Source organism: Aspergillus ochraceoroseus (genome assembly GCF_002846915.1).
Source record: "Aspergillus ochraceoroseus IBT 24754 chromosome Unknown P175scaffold_1, whole genome shotgun sequence".
Taxonomy (NCBI): Eukaryota; Fungi; Ascomycota; class Eurotiomycetes; order Eurotiales; family Aspergillaceae; genus Aspergillus; species Aspergillus ochraceoroseus.
The window spans coordinates 3,179,656-3,193,521 of NW_024468476.1; the positions used below are offsets into that span (position 1 = coordinate 3,179,656).

General features: G+C 49.0%; 3 protein-coding genes across 3 annotated transcripts; all 3 read left to right on the forward strand.

Annotated features, from left to right (window-relative positions):
- Positions 1–22: 22 nt before the first annotated feature.
- On the forward strand, positions 23–2,564 carry P175DRAFT_0489823 (ubiquitin C-terminal hydrolase family protein; the record flags this gene model as incomplete). Its single annotated transcript, XM_040895763.1, has 5 exons — positions 23–94; positions 172–255; positions 278–721; positions 789–1,395; positions 1,453–2,564. The coding sequence occupies 5 exons, from the start codon at positions 23–25 to the stop codon at positions 2,562–2,564; spliced, it is 2,319 nt and encodes a 772-aa protein (XP_040756121.1).
- A 66-nt stretch (positions 2,565–2,630) lies between these two features.
- On the forward strand, positions 2,631–6,123 carry P175DRAFT_0520612 (vacuolar protein sorting protein DigA). The gene is made up of 3 exons (XM_040899159.1): positions 2,631–3,231; positions 3,320–5,915; positions 5,978–6,123. The coding sequence occupies exons 1-3, from the start codon at positions 3,015–3,017 to the stop codon at positions 6,060–6,062; spliced, it is 2,898 nt and encodes a 965-aa protein (XP_040756122.1). The 5' UTR covers positions 2,631–3,014; the 3' UTR covers positions 6,063–6,123.
- Positions 6,124–11,366: 5,243 nt separating this feature from the next.
- P175DRAFT_0471148 (putative serine/threonine protein kinase) lies at positions 11,367–13,313 on the forward strand (the record flags this gene model as incomplete). The annotated part of the gene is made up of 1 exon (XM_040895070.1): positions 11,367–13,313. The coding sequence occupies one exon, from the start codon at positions 11,367–11,369 to the stop codon at positions 13,311–13,313; it is 1,947 nt and encodes a 648-aa protein (XP_040756123.1).
- Between the last annotated feature and the right edge of the window lie 553 nt (positions 13,314–13,866).

Consider the following 13,866-nt stretch of genomic DNA (forward strand, 5'->3'; position numbering starts at 1 on the left):
ACTTCCCAACCCCTCCTGAAAGATGAGTGGGATTCATAGGTTTCTCACCAGGCGTGAACGCAACACTGGATATGGAAAACATGCAAAAGACGAGGTGCGGTGACAAAATGCTTCTTTACCAGCAGTGCTCCCTTCTATTCTGCATATACTGATTCTGACACGCTTTTGTAGTCACATATGCTTTCCCAACCCCACCTGCACGGCTTCTTTTCATCCACAGACACCGCTGGAAATTCTACTGAGCTGCAGAAGAAGGTAAGGGTGTTTAATATCGCAGGCTGTGTTTCGCCATATTTCCTCTTTTCCTGCGTTGTCGTTTCTAGCGCGGGGCACTAACACGGGTCAGATCAAAACTCTAGAACGTCGAGTTTCTCAGCTTGGCATCACTGGCATAAAGGAGGAACATTGCACCTATGCACTACAATCGCCGTATGCCCAGGGGGATGTGGAGAAGGCGTTTGAGCTTCTCCTGCTTCTTGAAGATTCAATCGAAGGTATCATAAAGGGATACTCTCCCAGTACCAAGTTGCTTGGGGCGGAAAACCGTGAGGGAGTCACATGCTACCTCGATGCGCTGCTCTTTGCGATGTTTGCTCGACTGGATTGCTTTGAGGGTATCTTGTACAAAAATTTTAATGATGGGCCGCGTCGGAAACTTTCAATGCTCTTGAGACTTTGGGTCAACCTACTACGATCAGGAAAACTAATCACGATGGACCTAGTACGTGTCCCCGGCATATTAACCTCTACATTTGGAATAAGAGCTAACGCAACGGCCTCTCTTACAGACAAAGCATTTGCAAGAATCGCTCGCTGAATGCGGTTGGAAGGATGCAGCGCAACTGTGCCAACAAGACGCCTCGGAGGCATTTACCTTTATCACAGAAAAACTAGAGCTACCTCTCCTTACCCTCAAGATGGATATTTATCATTTTGGGAAAGAGGACGTGAATGATGACCACCGGTTCATCAATGAAAGACTGTTGGAGGTTGCAATTCCAGAGCCAGTTGACGGAAAGACTGTGACCTTAGAAGACTGTTTGGAATCATATTTCAATAACCGGATCGAGGTGAAACGGTACCTGGAGCGCCGCAATACTGTTGGATCAACCAAGTCTATGGATTCGCTAGTGAAAGGCTCCTGTGCCCACGTCGAAACTGTGGAATTGAGCACACCCACCTCATCTTCTCCAACGCAATTGACCCCTACGGTTACCCAAATCTCTCCGATGATGGAATCCGCATTTTCCGATCCCCCTCCTAGGTATCGCAGCAGCAGCATCATTCAGGAGAAGTATATTCCGGATGTCAAGGATGGGGTCATCTCGTCGCAACGCCAAGGCTCGTATAGGAAGGAGGTCATGATGCCCGCATGGCAGTTCTTCAGCTTAATTCGTGAGTCTTGTTTCGCAACCTGAACATCTGACAACCAAATACTGACGTGTGTTGTAGCATGGTATACCGTCAACACTCCGATGAATGATACGCAGGTTGCAGCTCACTTCTCCTCAAAGCGACCGATCTTGGGCATGTGTCTGAAACGCTACTCCGTGTTACCGAACGGCAAAGCGATTCGACTAAACACATTCGTCGATATTCCGACCGAGATTGGACTACCACACTTTATCCAGGATGATAATATGGATGAAGATGGCCCCATATGCGGTAATTTCAAACTATCTTTACAGGCGCTTGTCTGCCACAGGGGTAACTCGGTTGATTCTGGGCATTATATCGCCATTGTCCGAGGCACCAGTGCTGGCGCTCCCCCTTTAAGCACCCATACCTCAGACCAACTCCATCTAGATACCCCGAGATATTGGATGCGGTTCGATGATTTGGCCGCAGAACGGGTGACGCTTGTGGATATTGAGCAAGCCTTGAAGAACGAATCGCCCTACCTTTTGTTTTATCAGATCTTGCCAATTGATGAAGACGCAGCCGCGGCCAACCTTTTCAACAATCCACCGTCTTCTGTCGGTTCAGGAGAAATTCAAGAACTGGACTTGGGAGATCTCTCGCCAAAATTGCAGGCTCTTCAGCTTCCTGGGGGATACAAATCTAGCCACCCTAGCCTCGAAATTACTGTCCCGGAAGGATCTGGGCCCGCCAGCAATTTAGTTGATGCTCAAAGTACGATTGTGGATCTCAAAATGCGCTCTGTTCCGTCAACATCACCCAAGCTTCTTGCGAGGGATGATGAAAGCAGAGGTTCGGTTTCGTTTTCCCGGCGCGGTTCTCGAGCAACGAGGTCAAATCCTGGAAGCCGAGCGGGAAGCCAAGCTAGCGAGAACCGGATCAGTGCAACGTTTTCGCGTTTCGCTGGACGGCTCAGCAGAGACAAGATCGTGAGCGATAGCTTTGCGATTGATGACGACGATGATGAGTTGGCCAAAAATGACTCTGGCGGACTCACGGTTGAGAAACTTGTCCCCGCCAACGGCGAGAGCAGGGACAAGAGTCCGAGACGGACAAAGATCCTGGAAAAACAGAAGGACAAGATGAAAGAGAAGTCGAAAGATAAGCTCGGACGGAAACTGGATCGTGAATGTGTGGTTATGTAAGGGTTTGGGGGGGGGGGGGGGGGGGACATTGTACACTGCTTTTCTTCTTTGGAATTTATTTCCCTTGCTACATTTGCATTGCGTGTATGGGGATCAGTCCGGCTGATGAACCACAAATAATGTTTACTGGGGTCGTGTTTGCGAAGCACGATTGTACATGATGCGGGCATCACACAATATAGATAATGAAGACCAAAATGAGACTCTTGAGAGAAATCCGAGCTGCTGTTTCTGCCAGATAATGTCTCCCAAGTTACAAGTAAAAAGGAACGTGACATCACGGCTGACTAAGCAAGGTGCCTCAGGCAATCAATCTACTGCTCCGCTGGACACGGAGCTCCTCCTTTCACCTTGACCTCTGTCAAGCTTCGCATTCCCCCGCGATTGATGCCAACAACTCCCTCTCCCGCACAGATATGATATAGAACCCTTGGATACAATTGGCGCATCATGGCGCTGGAGGTATCCAGCGGTTATGCCGCTCCCAGTAACTTGATTGAACCTCCAGGTTCCTTCCCCCCCATGTTCGAGGTTCGAAACGTCCAGCTCCAGTTCTCGTTGGCTGCCGATTTCGTTGCTGCGCAAGTGGCCAACAATGTTCTCATTCTGGCCCTGGCTACAGGGCGCATCCTCCGTATTGACTTGGATGCCCCTGAGGATATTGATGGTATGGTGGCCCCCTGCTCCCTACAACAATAGTTACGGGGGAGCTGCGGGAACCCGGTGCCTTGAGATGCCAACTAATTTCTGTTTAGATATCGACCTCCCAAAGAAATCGTCAGAGATAGGAGTCATTCGTCGGATGTTCCTCGACCCGTCAGCATCCCACCTGATTATTACCACGACGCTAGGCGAGAACTACTACCTACACAGTCAGTCAAGGCAGCCCAAGCTATTGTCGCGCCTCAAGGGTGTTTCGATCGAATATGTTGCATGGAATCCCTCATTGCCGACAGCTTCTACCAGAGAAATTTTGCTGGGTACGACAGATGGCCAGGTTTGGGAGGCCTACATTGAACCGTCAACTGAATTCTATCGCCGCGAGGAGAGATATGCCAGCTCAATCTACCGAACCGCGGATGGATCTCCCGTGACAGGTGTCTGGGTTGAATCAGTGCCCGTTAAAGGCGAACAGAGACGGGTGCTGGTGGCTACACATGCTCGGTTATCGTGCTTCTTAGGGAGAACTGGCAGGTCGGGCAAGGAAGGTGGGGGCCCCGTGTATGCCGACCTTTTCCAGAGAGAAACTCCCGTAGTTCATGAGATTGCAAAGCCATCTAGCTCCGCACCGTCGGTGTTGGTTACCTCGCCCACGGCCGCGGATTCTCCCGGTGCGGATGGCCAACTCGAGAAGGAGTTTGCATGGCTTACTTCCCAAGGCGTGTATCATGGACGACTACCATATTCATTGGAAAAGCTGAGCCAGCCGTTTGAGAATGCGAGTATGCTTCCGCGGACCATGTTCCCGGCTACCGAATCCTCTCGGGGTGGCAAGAAGCTGATTCAAGATCCAATCGCGGCCATCACACTCTCAGAGTGGCACGTGTTGGTCCTTGTTGAAGGCAGAGTGCTTGCTGTGAACCGTATGAGCGAAGAAATTGTCTACGATCAACTGGTTCTCGAACCAGGGCAGAGTGCATTAGGTCTTTTGACAGATGCAATGAAACAGACGTATTGGCTTTTTACCAAGCGGGAGATCTTTGAAGTCTGTGTGCAAGATGAAGACAGAGATGTCTGGAAATTTTTCCTCCAGAAAGAGATGTTCGACCAGGCTCTCCAGTATGCCCATACTAGTGCTCAAAAGGATGCCGTTGCAACGGCTTCCGGTGACTTTCTTGCCAGCAAGGGTCGTTATTTGGAAGCGGCCAAGGTTTGGGGCAAGAGTAGTAAAGGGTTTGAAGAAGTATGCCTGACCTTGGTCAAGCGTGGTGAGCACGATGCCCTCCGAAAGTACCTGCTGTCCCAGCTATCGGTGTATAAAAAATCCTCTTCAATGCAAAGGACCATGGTCGCAAGCTGGCTGATAGAGGTTTTCATGACAAAGTTGAACTCTCTTGACGATAATATAACTACCAAAGCGGAATTGGCGCAGGGGGCAAGCACTGAGGAGATCCAAAATGAGCTCCGTAGTGTTCGAAGTGAATTTCAAGAGTTTGTGACCAAGTACAAGTCTGACCTGGATCAAAAGACGGTGTACGATATCATTAGCAGCCATGGTCGTGAGGAAGAACTGTTGTTCTTTGCGACTGCGATCAACGACCATAACTATGTTCTGTCGTATTGGATCCAGCGTGAAAATTGGGCAGAAGCTCTCAACGTTCTCCAGAGACAGAGTGAGCCCGAGGTATTCTACAAACACAGCAGTGTTTTGATGACCCATACAGCAACTGGGCTGGTTGACATTCTGATGCGACAAACTAACCTTGAGCCGGAGAAGCTCATACCGGCGCTGTTGAACTACAATAAATCCGTAAATGGTCCGCTGAATCAGAATCAAGCGGTTCGATACCTGAACTTTATAATCTTCAATCATCCAAGACCTTCAGCCGCTGTACACAATACTCTCATTTCGATCCATGCTTCTAGTCCTGCGTCTTCTGAAGCAGGGCTTCTCACATATCTCCAGTCGCAATCGTCCTCCCCGCCTCCATATGATGCTGATTTTGCTCTTCGTCTTTGCATTCAACATCAACGGATACAGTCATGCATTCATATCTATAGTGCCATGGGGCAATATCTGCAGGCTGTTGAGCTGGCCCTGGAACACGAAGATATTGAGCTGGCGGCCATAATTGCCGACCGACCGGAAGGAAACAATAAACTCCGGAAGAAGCTCTGGCTTCTGGTCGCCGAGAAGAAGATCCGGCAGCCAGGTACAGGGATTAAGGATGCCATTGAGTTCCTCCGTCGATGCGAATTGCTACGCATTGAGGATCTGATTCCATTCTTCCCCGATTTTGTCGTCATTGACGATTTCAAGGACGAGATCTGCAGCGCCCTGGAGGACTACTCCCGACACATCGATACTCTACGTCAGGAAATGGACAACTCCGCGCAAACCGCGCGTCAAATCCGGTCAGAGATCGCAGCTCTAGATACACGATATGCGATTGTTGAGCCAGGTGAGAAATGCTGGCTCTGTTCACTTCCTGTCCTTAGCAGACAGTTCTTCGTTTTCCCTTGTCAGCATGCTTTCCATAGCGACTGCCTTGGACGGGAAGTACTCGAAGGAGCAGGGGGGAAGAGGAAGTACATTCGCGATTTGCAAACACAGTTGAACGGCGGTAATATTCCCTCTTCTCGTCGCGAGGAGATAGTGAGGGAATTAGACGGCCTGATAGCAGAAGCTTGGTGAGTATTGTTTGGGGGGGGGAGGGGTTACTGTACTAGAATTTTATGCTAACATCTAGTAGTATTCTCTGTGGTGATCACGCGATTAAACAAATCGATAAACCATTCATCACCTCTTCTGATAATGTCGATGAATGGGCTCTATAGTCTACAGACACGAAACATCAATGCGATACTTTATCATTATCGCCCTCATCCCCCCCCCCCCCTTTTTTTTTTCTTCATCTGCATTCCCAACGAAGACCCGATATCATCTACACGAGTGGAAGGGAAAATCGGCCTTTGAATATTTTCTATCTGCTGGCTGTGATGGTTTTCCTTGTGTATAATGTCGCCCATATACCCCCGAATGAGCCACCTACGATTGTAAATAGCGTCGAGTCAGATTATGTTATTGATATCTATTAAGTATCGATGCTCTCACTCCAACGGTAGCAGCCCGGCACCGAATGGAAAAGGGAAACGGCTTGTTTTTCCAACACTCTAACCTCGCAGAGGCGCTACGACCAAATATAGAAATATGTGCCAGTACAGATAGTTAACCAGCTACTCTGTACCAACCCGGTCCCTATCCGTGCTGTCCAGAGTGGCCTTTCTCCCCTGTATACTCCCTGATACTTGTGACTTGTCTGCATCGGACCTTGCCGCAGGGTAGTCATTGAAATAAGTCGAATCTGACCGTCAAGCAAAGCGCTATTATTTAACCAATTGTTAGTGAGTGATCAAGCAGGGTTCGAATCCTCCACGAAATGAATCATGAATGAATGGGGTTACGGGGTGACAGGGGCAAACAAGGCAGAAAAATATAAACTAGCGGCTACGGATTGATTCGGGGCGCAGGGTTAGGGTTTGGAAACAAAGATATATACGGAGTACCAGTATCTACAATTCTACATATGTATGTGCCCAACACTGAAGGATGTAGTATTTTCAACTAGTAAGAAACAAAGAGGGAAACAAAGAGGAAACAAAGAGGAAACAAAGGAGGAAGGAAGGAAGTTATTTTGGTCTAAATTTTCGATTTCCTGTCTGTGACTCTTGTCATGTCAGGTGGTTGCAAAATCCGGGGAATCTCTAATGAAATCTACTCTGTAACTCCCTAGTAACTATCTAGTAACTATCTAGTAAGTAAATGGCTGGGAATGGTGCCATACTGACAAAATCTCACCACTAACCGCCTACTACCCCCAGGTCCCGTCCCGGTTAAGCGGTGGTACAAGAAACGCAATGTCATACAAGGAGGAATTTCCATTCGGTCTCGATCCCCCCTTACTTCCACAGAACTCCGTACTTCAGGAATCTGTCGGATTTCATTTGGCGTGAACATTCCTTGTCGAACGTGTGACTCGCCCATCACACTCCCAAGCCTCCGTGAAGATCGTGCGGGGTAAATAAAGGAGGGAAAGTATTATCGATCCCTTTTTGGCTGTAGCTCGGAGGATGGATGCATTTCTGGACCTGTCATTTACTTCATCTTCATTCTTGCATTGTCGGGTCTTTGTTATCGGGAGTATTTCGTTTCTTGACGTATTCAGGCACTGCTGACGGATATTCATATTGAGAGGTAGGTATGCACCCCAGACTCACAGACCACTTAAGATCATTATCCCTCGATGTTGGAACCCACAACAGAGATATGATCCTGCTATCGGCGACGATGAGAAGCATGGTCATAGCAAACCGTTCCACTTTTCATAAATGGGAATCATCCCATCCCGGCTGGTAGTTCTCCTCTTCGACTCCGGATGCCAACGCCAGCTGACTGACTGGCGTGAATCCGAGAAAACTAGTACTCTGTAGAAGCTCAAACCCTCAGATCACCGACTCGCGGGATACGGAAAGAGGGTCCGGGTGAGATACCGAAGAAGACTTGCCAGGGGAGGGGGGAGGGCAAGGAGATTAATGGTGTGGTCCAGCGCATCGTGTGATATCAAGGAATTCCTGTACCTTATGTATCTCTGTATGTATCTCTGTCCCCGATAGGATGAGATCGGAGAGTGGAAGCCTCTTCCGCACCTATCACCAACCATCCTCCACGTATATCCCTTTCGTTGGTTTTAATCCCTGACCACCTCTATCTTCTTCGTCTCATGTACACAAGCCACATCTTAATGGAGGAGGATAGGATGGCAGGAGATGATTTGAGACACGCAAGTACAGTGTACATAGTACAGCTGCAAGGACGAAGGAGGCGGTCAAGATGACACTAACGCCGCAATGGCCCAAGCGTCATCCTCACCGCCGACTGGGGGTTTGGCAGGCAGGCAGGAACGAATGTAAGCCAACTGATCATCTCTGCGCTGGACAGATCTGGGTTCACAACTGTTGTCTTTAGAAGTCCTTCGCTGGCTATCATCTGAATGAAAGGCTACTAGGTACCTACAACGCGGGGATCACTATAATGAGCGAGCTCCAGGGTCCCTACGGAGTAAGCACAACTGCCACAACATGACAGATCTCAACTAGGATGGAGTTGTCATACCATCATGGTTATCTTCGCTAAGGAGTTAACCTGGAAGTTACTTACCAACAGAAACTCCCGAACAGAGCAGATGATTGGCTATTAGTCACCACACCTTGGCCTTCTGATGCTTCAACCTTGGGACTGGTGTCATGCGTCCTGGAAATAGTACCAACGGGTCATTCTTTGATTGGTCCCAGATCCCCACGCCCCACTGTAGTGTCTGTGCAGTCAGCCCAAAGTGGAATAGTGTGAGGTTGAATAAATCCTTGGATTTATTTTTCCACACCCGTGACGGTATTTCTCAGTTGCCACCGTTGCTCCGCCATCGGCTCCAGAATGGGAATGGGAATGATAATCGACAGAGAGATTCGTCATTCCTTAATCAATTGACTCATTTTATCTAACTATGAGTTGGGATAGTTAGTTAGTTACCAGTTCTTTGTATTTCCGGTTTTTTGGTGATCGCGATGGGGCAGTAAGACCCTTGTCTGGACCTGCAGGAACTTTACTTTAGTTGAAAGAGGTGCCCAGACTATGATTATCAGTATTACTCTGTATACTCCTAGGTACCTGAAGATAGGTACCTATCCTATCCATCTCTTATCAAATGCTTCGGGAAATTGTGGATGAATAATTGCCAGGCCAAGGTCTGGTATCAGTTGACCTTCCAGTCAATTGTAATTGATAATATAGTAGAAGATAGGGACTTCCAAAGTCATGATGAAGTGTACTCGATAAGGAGCCGTCGTCATGACTTGGAACTGCTGAAACACTGGTTGGCGGGGGTTTGAGGATTATCCATTGCAATGCATTAAACAACGCATTCTTTATCTGCATCTCTCTCTTTCTTCCTCCCCCCCCCCCCCCTTTTGCTTCTGATGATGTACCTAGGATTCGTAATTGATCATGTAAATCATTAATTTCCACCCATGGAGCTCATGGAGTGTCCCAGCTTCTTACACCTGGGCACCAGCCGGATTCTTTTGGCGACGAATCTGCTTGGTCATTCAGGGGGTGTGGGGCGGCGTCCGGAAACAGCCAATCCGCTATTGTCATCGAATCAGAAATGACTGCGTGGGTGGGGCAGCCGGAGATCACACGTCGAGGTATTGTTACCACGAGGAAACCAAACCCTAGACTGGATTAGGGCTAGGGTCATGTACATTCTGAGAACTAATACGTTGTAGAATGTAATGGTATGGTCACTGCATACGAGCGGATGGTTCTCGCTCGTTCGCCCACCTTCTAAAGTCTCCCCCCTCGGGCTGCCCAGTGCTTCGTCCGCAGTGCCGTTTCTTCCTTTTCGCCTCCCCTCCTTTATGATTATTATTAACTCACCTCTGGCTCTCCATCGACCCTCCCCCAGTTACCACCAACAACTAATAGTCTCTCTGCCTATCTTCCAATCCCGGAACCACCACCTCCTTATCCTCCCTATCGCGCTTACTCTCCACCCTCCTTCATCCTTCCCTCTCGACTTCCTCTCCTCCTCCCATCATCATCCATCGTCTCCTTCCCACCTTCTTCATCGCTCCATCTCATCCCTGTCTCTCATCAATCTCATCACCATCGTCTCGTCCCTCTCTCCATCTCTTTTCCTCTCTCTCTCTCTCTCTCTCTCTCTCTCCCCCTCTCTCCCCATTGCTCCTTCTTTATCCATCTCTTTTCTTCGATTCGCCTCCTATACTTCGCCTCCCGACCTCTTCCGTTAACCTCTTCCCATCCTATCGATAACTTGCTCTTGCTCACCCTCTCCTCTCATCCACACTCATACTACTCGTGCAAATCCAAATTTACACACCAGACCCTAATTCTGCGTTGCATCTCAGAGTGTACTGGTTCTGCTGCTTGTCTTTGGCCGCCAGAGTCTTTTGTTTCGTCTGTTGAATACCTGCGTGACTCACACTTCAAGGCCCACTACTACGTCCAGCGAGCTTTGGGACCCACGATTTACCGCCAACTCCCTCCCAAACTCGTGCTACGTTTCAATTAGTCGCATAACACGTGTGGGAGCCGAAGTGCAATCAGAAGTCGAACTTGCTTAGTTGTCCAGCTGGTCGTTGTCCGCAACCTGGGCCGGGTGCTGGTATTCGGTTCTTCAACTCGCCCAACAAGGCATCGAAGACCCTCATACCAGTTGTCCAGAGCCTCAGTGGAAATATATAGTATCTAGTCAAGGACTATTACTGCTATTTCTTGACTTGCGTTGGGGGTAATCCTATGACTGCTTAGCGTCCGGCTAACTCTCCCCCCTTCTGAGTCACGACCTTGCTCGACCTTCAGCCTGGTGTTCGAAGGCCTCTTTTTCTTACGAGACTTGTTTGTTTATACATCCTATATCAAAGTTACGATATTACGCAGCGTTTTTTTCTATCTTATCTCACAATCCCGTGCTCTACCCACGGCTATCGTCTTTTCGTTTCGACACTCGCTTTCGTCGACTTCCCCTTCATCTTTATATCGGGCTTCTGCCATTCTCATCACTGAAACGATATACAAATGAGCCAATAACGGTCTTTACAATTTCCTAGCGTCATCCAACCCTCCCCCCAGGGTATTTCTCAATCTGCGCCTGCCGCTGTCTCGTCATCTTGATTTCGTTCGTGTCTCTTTTGTTCGAATAATCCTCACTATTGGTATTTATATGAAACTTTGATTCAACAATCCTGGTGTTTCTTTTTTTTTATATTGTTTCCTTTTTTTTTTTTTTTTTTTTCAACCACCTCCCCTCTTCTTTTCTCGATTGGTTCCTCGGCGGTGAAGTCGCTTGAAACTGCAGCCTTGCCGTTATACTATTCATTCTCAAATTCTCGCATCCAAATTTTGTCTGAGGTCATTTTGCCTTTTCTCAGCGCGCACATTTATAGACCCTTTTTGTCTCATTGAGCGTGTGCACCTTCACCTGTGCCGTTGAACCTTTCGTTCCCTCGGACCACGACTGTCATATCTCTGGAAGAATACCGTCAACGTTCGAATACTTGCCAGTCATGGACTGCCTCAAGAACAGTTTCATTCGCGGTCAGCTTCTTGATGGACGCTTTCGCACCGTCGCCCCTCTCAACCATGGGTCATTTGGTATGGTATTTCTCGCTACCGATATCAAAACTGGCCAGGACGTGGCCATCAAGTGTCTGTTGAAAGCTTCCTCAAGTGATTCATGGAGCCCCGCTACCAGCGATGCTCGTTTCGAAGAACTCGATTGCCACAAACGCCTTGCATATCATCCTAACATCGTCAACCTGGTGCACTCTTTTGAAACCGATACTCATCTGTATCTGGTTTTGGAATACTGTGCAAATGGCGACCTTTACGAGGCCATTCGACTCAACCGTGGCCCTCTAGAGACAGAGCATGTGCGTGACTTCATGCTGCAACTGCTGAGCGCAGTCGAGTTCATGCATGCCAATGGCCTGTATCATCGCGATATTAAACCAGAGAACATCTTTCTAACCCAAGACGGGTCGATGAAGCTGGGTGACTTGGGTCTTGCCACCCGTGAATCTTGGTGCTACGAGGCTTGCGTTGGCAGTGATCGCTACATGGCTCCAGAACAGTATGAGCCGGGTAGCCATGGGTACTCGCCTGCAAAGGTCGACGTTTGGGCAGTCGGAATCTGTCTGCTCAATGTCCTCTTCGCACGTAACCCATTTGCCACTCCTACCGAAACCGACATCCTGTTTGCTGATTACGTTCGAGATCGACAATCGCTCTTCGACATCTTCCCCAACATGTCTCAGGATACCTTTGAGATCCTGAGAATGGCCCTGGCAATTGATCCCGAGAAGCGATCCCTTCCTGGCATCCGGGATGCGATTCTGCGCGCCGTCTCCTTCACTACCGACGATGAAGTCCTGGACGAGTTCTGCACCGATGACCGCGAAGTGGTACCTGCAAGTGCCAACCGCGAACCCCTGCGGACACCTTCCATCCAGAGCCCGTATATCAACCAGGGAGATTCTTTCCCATGGGCCAAGGCACTTCAATCCAGCCCCCCTCAAGCCATCCGACAGTTGTCTGCGATCCCCGACAACGAAAGCTACTCCGAAGACCTCTTCCCTCCCTCCGAAACCGCTGGCACCTCGTGGTTCTCTGTTCACCAGGGGACTCCCTCCATGGCCTCCGTCTTGGAATCCGCCCTTGGTGAATCTTACCGTTCGACTGCATTCCACAGGACGACTCCTCGCTACCCCCCTCCGTCCGACCCCGTTCCCATCACTGGTTCTTTGCCTAGCCTGGCAACCAAGCCCTTACCTTCTCTAGCCATGGTCTTTGGAAGGAACGGCAAGACCGAACAGATCTCCAAGAGCTGGAGTGACCTGTGGGATGAGGAAGAAGAATCCGAAGGGGAGTATGTCGCCTTCCAGCAACGACGTGAACAGAACTCTCGCAGTTGGAGCCACGAGAGCAGCTCGCCCGAACCCAGCCCTTCTCAGCCGGCTCTGCGCGAAGCCCAGAGCTCTTCCATTCTCAACTCTCGTTCTCAACACGCATCTTCTGTGGGCGTCTCTCACGAGTTGTCTGGCAAGTCCCACCCTGGTGAGACAAGTGCTGTGGCCCCTAAGGCCATTCCACGCCTTCCGCAGCCCTCTCCTAAGAAGTCCAATCTCGACAAGTGGGCTGCTCTAGGCGACAAGAGACGCAATTTCAAGACATCGGATGCCTCTTTCGAGTCGAAGCGTTTCCCGAACAATATGAGTTGGAGGAAGGACTGGGGTCTGGGATCCTCTGGGTTTGATTATGGCTTGTGGGCTAAGAAGGAAACCATCGCTTCTCAAGACCGTGACCGTCGCCGTCGCCCATTCTTGCAGAAGGGCTGGCGCCGGGATTCCTTGGAGTCTTCGAAGCCTGGTTACGCCAGGCCCCTCAAGCAATACGATAGTAGTGTTGATGAGGATCTGGATCTTGTTGGTGGTTGGCATGACCTTCACCTGTAAGCGACAAGCTATCATTCCCCGCCTCGACCGTTCGCCGCCTTCCCTGTTATGTTGTTTCCGTTCAAAGCAAATGCCAAAAGAATGGTAAAATGTGAGATGACGCGTGGTCACTCAGTCCGACGTCTTCGAACTGTCCTGCCACTACTTTCTTCTTCTTCTTTTTTTCTTTTTTTTAAATCCACAATCGATATAAATTTTACTATTGATCCAAACTTGCGCAGAAAACCTGGTGATTCATCACCTCAACCTTTTTTTTTTTTTTTTATTATTATTATTATTGTTCTTATTATTTTCTCTTCCCCAAACTTTTATAGATGATTTTGTTGGCGGCATCCAAACGCGTGTCCAGTGTTCATTCCCACTCTTGTATAATATAGTTTCCTTGGAACAAGCAAACGGTGGCGCGAAACATTTAAAAGTCATATCCGACGGGGCCGGTTTTCTGGGGAGATTGACGCTTTTTTTTTCCTTTTTTCTGTGGAGGCAACAGTCGTTTTGCCTATTTATTTCCATCATTTTTTTTCTGTCCGACTACGGCTTCAACATTGACAGG